This window comes from Alexandromys fortis, unplaced genomic scaffold (assembly GCF_014885135.2).
Source record: "Alexandromys fortis isolate MF-2015 unplaced genomic scaffold, M_Fortis_MF-2015_v1.1 scaffold_697, whole genome shotgun sequence".
Taxonomy (NCBI): Eukaryota; Metazoa; Chordata; class Mammalia; order Rodentia; family Cricetidae; genus Alexandromys; species Alexandromys fortis.
The window spans coordinates 20745-25976 of record NW_026068566.1 but is presented as its reverse complement, the minus strand read 5'-3'; the positions used below and the strand labels follow the sequence as shown (position 1 = coordinate 25976).

At 46.7% G+C, this 5232-nt stretch overlaps 1 protein-coding gene across 1 annotated transcript; it reads left to right on the top strand.

Moving 5' to 3' along the window:
• Positions 1-226: 226 nt before the first annotated feature.
• Positions 227-2116, top strand: LOC126495870 (lactase/phlorizin hydrolase-like). The gene is made up of 2 exons (XM_050133451.1): positions 227-456; positions 1288-2116. The coding sequence occupies exons 1-2, from the start codon at positions 273-275 to the stop codon at positions 1503-1505; spliced, it is 402 nt and encodes a 133-aa protein (XP_049989408.1). The 5' UTR covers positions 227-272; the 3' UTR covers positions 1506-2116.
• Positions 2117-5232: the final 3116 nt, after the last annotated feature.

Below are 5232 nucleotides of genomic sequence, written 5' to 3'. Positions count from 1 at the left end.
TTAGCTCAGGCTATCCTAGTTCCATTCAGAACTGAGCCTTTGTAGAAAGATACCAATGGTCCCGCATGTCCACTGTAGAGTACCTGCTAGCACACAGGAAGGGTTCAAAGCTGGAACTCACATTCTACAAAGCACAGGAGTGGGGACAACTATGAGCCTGGCTTCAGGAGGCCTGGCACACAGGGTCTTCATGTGAGTGTTCAAACTCGGCATGTTTTTTAGCTGCTGTGCAGGATAAGGTGGACCTTCGAGGATACACGGTATGGAGCGTGATGGACAACATTGAATGGGCCACAGGCTTTACAGAGATGTTTGGTGTGCACTTTGTGAACCGCTCGGACCCTTCTCTGCCACGGATCCCAAAGGCGTCGGCCAAGATCTATGCCTCTGTAGTGCGCTGCAATGGCTTTCCTGACCCTGCACAAGGACCTCACCCTTGTCTCCAGCAACCAGAGGGTAGGTGGCGCTGGGAGGGACCAACACTGTGTGGTCAAGGGTGAGAGGGAGCTGCTCTTTCCACCTGCCTTCCTCTAGTTCCTGGCCTTCTCCTGCCCTTCTGTCCCCTCCTTTCATTAGCATGCACTCCAAGCACCTTTTGGCTGCTGCAGGTCTCTCCAGAGCCTGTCTTACCATAGAGACTGGGCCCTGCTGTGGGAAGGAGCAGAGCTAGATTCCTCCAGTCCTACCTCTAACTCATTGCAGCGCCTTCCTTGAGAAGGACAGACACTTCCAGGCAGTTTCTAGGTCAAGTTTAAGGATTGTATAAATACTACAGCTAGTACTTATGGGTGACTATAAAACAGAAATGGTTATGACCATACTCAGTGCTACACAAACAGGGTACAGTTGCCCAGCCCTGCATCTGAGTACCTAGGAAGTAGAGGCAGTAGAATTTGAAGTTCAAGGTCATCCATGACTACCTGGCATAACTGAGGTCTGTCTGGGCTACATGAGACCAGTCTCGGGTGAATAAAGAATGTTGCAGTGGGGTGGCACAGAGAGATGGCTCATGGTTTTGTAGGGAAAAGCGTTATGGCATGAGTTTAATACTAGGAGCCCAAAGTGGAAATAGAGACCTCCTGGAAATTATGCTCTGTTCATACGTGAGCATCATGGTATGCACATACAAAAACACCACCATGAAGGTGATCCATGCCGACACCACAGCCTTGAGCTTTCTTTTGTTGTGTATGTTTGGGAGGAGGGTACTATGCAGTCTTTTGACTGCAGGATCAGCGGGACCTTTCCAGAATGGCCAGAGCCTGAGTCCCCATTGTCCTTTCCTAGATGCTGAGCCCACTGCCAGCCCTGTGAAGGCAGAAGTGCCCTTCCTGGGGCTGATGCTGGGCATCACAGAAGCACAGACAGCATTGTATGTGCTCTTCGCTCTTCTGCTACTTGGAGTCTGTAGCTTGGTGTTTCTGTTGTACAAATACTGCAAGCGCTCCAAGCAACGGGAAACACAGTCAAGCCAAAGTGAGCTGAGTCCAGTGTCTTCCTTCTGAGGAGTCGCCAGCTCTTCTGTTGTGCAGAGAAGCCCTGTGCCCTGTGCCTGCTAGCGCAGACTCCTGACCACAATGGATCTCTTCATCAAGGCTTCCTGCACTGTGGGAGATGGTTTCTATCTTGAAGCTTTCTAAGTTCTCAGTTGAAATGAAAAAGCATCTTCTTCAGTACTGGCAATTTTCCTGGCTACTCCAAGAAGCTTTGCCAGGTCCCCTGTGGAAATGCAGAGACTTAACTGTGTAGCAGTTCTGTGTGCTCATTTCAGTGTCTGATGGCAGACTCCAAACTAGATAAGTGCAAGTGAAAAGCAGATCTAGCTGTGGTACTACATGTCTGCCTATAATCCTAGCATTCAGGAGGCAGAGGCAGGAGGTGCTCCAGTTTGAGGACAGCCACAATCACATAGTGAAATCCTGATTTGGAGTGAGAGGGAGCTGGGAAGGGGGGCAGTAGAGGTCAGGGACACAGACAGTATGATGGAAAAATACTTGCCTATCAAATAGAAAGATCTGGCCTAGCCCCTCACCACCAGTGTTTGACTAACTTTAAAAGATTGTTATATGGTTAAAGAAATGGTTCAGCAATTAAGACCTCTTTTAGATGACCTGAGTTTGATTCCAAATGTCCACATGGCAGCTCATAACTGTTGGAAACTCTAGGTCTGGGGGATCCAATGCCCTCTTCTGGTCTCCCTGGAAACCAGGCACTCATGTGATGCACAGTTATACATGCTGGCAGAGTACACATAAAACAATAAAAATTTAAAAGTAAGAGTAATTATCTCTGTAATTGTGTTTCTTACAAGCATTCGTAACCTAAAGTATGTACATAGATATAAAGTATATTTCTATCCAGGGAGTCGAAGTCATGGCTCAGGAGTTAAGAGCTCTCCCTGCTCTTCCAGAGGACATGGGTGTTGAGTCTCAGCATCCATACAGCAGCTAACAACTGTCTGAACTCGAGTCCTCCAGATTCAATAATCTCTTTCGGTTTCTGTGGTTACTGCATGCATATGGTACACAAACATATACATCAGGAAAGCACTATCCACATATATTATTATCTTAAAAATCCTATTCAAAGGTTCCATGACTAGCTTGGCATGTCAGGAATTCTTTGGTGAATGCATTCTTTTTCTGTGTGTATGAAAAGACCGGCCAGCCTGGTCTACAAGAGCTAGTTACAGGACAGGCTCCAAAGCCACAGAGAAACCCTGTTTAGGAAAACAAGCAAACAAAAAATTCTAGTATCATTTTACCCTCATTGAAAAGATACTTCATGTTACTTTAAAACACAGTTCTGAGACTCCTAGGACAGAGAGGGCCAGAGGAAACTAGCTCCACCAGGAACAGAAGCCAGGAGCAAATCCAGCCCTGAGAGCCAACCCAGTCCTGGGACAATGGCAGACCAGGATTGAGCCAATGACCTGACTCAGAGTCTCTGATCTCCACCACAACCTGAGTGGGACTGAACCAGTTACCTAGGACACAGAGAGAACAGGCTCCACCAGGAGAAAACCCAGGAGCAAACCCAATCCTGGGATATGGGCAGATCAGTATTGAGCCAGCGACCAGATCCAGAGTCAACTATCTCAGAACAGGTACAGGGGAGCAACGGCTGAGCAAGTGAGCCAGAGCTAGAGACTGCTGAGTGTCCGGACATGAATCAGAGACCTTCAAGAGAGTAAACCCGGTGGGTCTGGGTGAGAGTCTAGGACTTCCCAGGAACTAGGCCTGAGCCAGGACCTCTGTCAGCCTTGGCCTGAGTGAATCTGGGTCCTCCAAGGGAAAGGCAGGAACCAGATATCTCAGCATGCCCAGGCACAAGTCTGGGACTTCAGAGAGAGTAGGCCTAAACCAAGTCAGGTTTGGGCATTGGTCAGGGACATCAAAGGGAATAGGCAGGAACCTGGAACCCCTGCAGGTCTGAGTGCCATCCTGGGATCTCTGAGGAAGTAAGTAGGTCCTCTGCAGGTTCAGGTGTACCCAAGCCTGGGACCTCTGAGGCAGTATACCGAAACCAGAATCCTTTCCAGGTCCAACTCCAACCTAGGGACTTCTGCTGGGGAGAATCCAGACCAGGATTTACAGATACAGGTCAAAGCCAGTAACCTAGGCCAAAGTTTCCCTGAGGCAGGGAAACTTTGTTGTTCCTTGAGCAACAAATTCCACAGGAGTGGGACTGAATGAGACATCTAGGCTAGAGAGGGCCTGAGGAAACAAGCTCCACATGGAGCAGAAAACAGGAGTAAATCCAGTCCTGGGAGCCAACCCAGTTCCAGAATACTGGCAGATCAGGACTGAACCAGCAACCAGATCCAGAGTCAGTGATCTCTACCAGAACAGGCCCAACTCCAAGCTAGGGACTTCTGCAGGAGGAGATCCAGACCACAATTTACAGAAACAGATTAAAGCCAACAGCCTAGGCCAAAGTAAGCCTGACACAACAAACTCCAAGGGAACAGACCAAAGCACAGGAGCACTGAACTACCTCCAGGAACAGGAATAACCAATGGAGTAACTAGAACTGTGACATTGACTATACCACGAGGAACAACCATCTGAGCTTTGGATTCACTGGCATCTAGAAGATTATTCAACAGAATCTCAGACATCCCCAACCACACTTATTAGAGGAAAAGATGAGTACAAAAGGTAAGATCACATGCTACACAACAAAGAGCAACACAATACCAGTAAACCCTAAAGACCCTACAACTGCAAGACCTGAACAACCAAATATGGATGAACCAGCAGAAAATGATCTAAAAAATAACCTCAAGAGAATGTTTGGAATTCTTAAAGATGGAATGAGAAATTCCCTTAAAGAAATGGAGGAAAAGACAAACAAAAAATTAGAAGACATCAGCAAATCACTTAAAGAAAACCAAGAAAAAGAAATCAAACTTATAAAAGAAACTATCCAGGACTTGAAATCTGAAATAGAAACAATAAACAAAACACAAGCCAAAGGAATTATAGAAACAGAAATCGTGAGAGAAAGATCAGGAACCACAAATGCAAGCATGAACAACAGAATACAAGAAATGGAAGAGAGAATCTCAAGCATTGAAGATACAATAGAGGAAATAGACTCATCAGTTAAAGAAAACATTAAATCTAACAAAAGCTTAACACAAAATATTCATGAAATATTGCAGCGCCGCTCCCGCCAGCAGAAGAGACGACTGCAACAGGATTCTTCTCAGAACACACTTTATTGGAGCACTTACACTTGAGGTTGTAGAGAGGCAAAAGACCCCGTCCCCGTGAAGCAGAAGAATATATACGGTGCCAGACAAAGCCCTGACGTGTCATCAACCCAATGGCTCAGGCCAGAATGGAGTGATCGTGCTTAAATTATGATTGGCCAGATCGGATGGCCAGATCGAAAGACTCCCCGCGCTGGGGGGAGCTCGCGCGCATGTGCACAAGTTGTCTGTCAAGTTTGACGTGGAACAGCAAATGGCGCCCAGGCTCCGTGCCCACGACATGACAGCGCCATGGCGCACGCTACATCTCCGCGTGCTATATCTCCTCGCACTACAAAATATGGGACACCATAAAAAGGCCAAATCTTAGAATAATAGGTAAAAAAGGAGAAGTTCAACTCAAAGGCACAGAAAATATATTTAACAAAGTCATAGAAGAAAACTTTTCCTACCTAAAGAAAGATATGCCTGTGAAGATGCAAGAAGCTTACAGAACACCAAATAGATTGGATTAA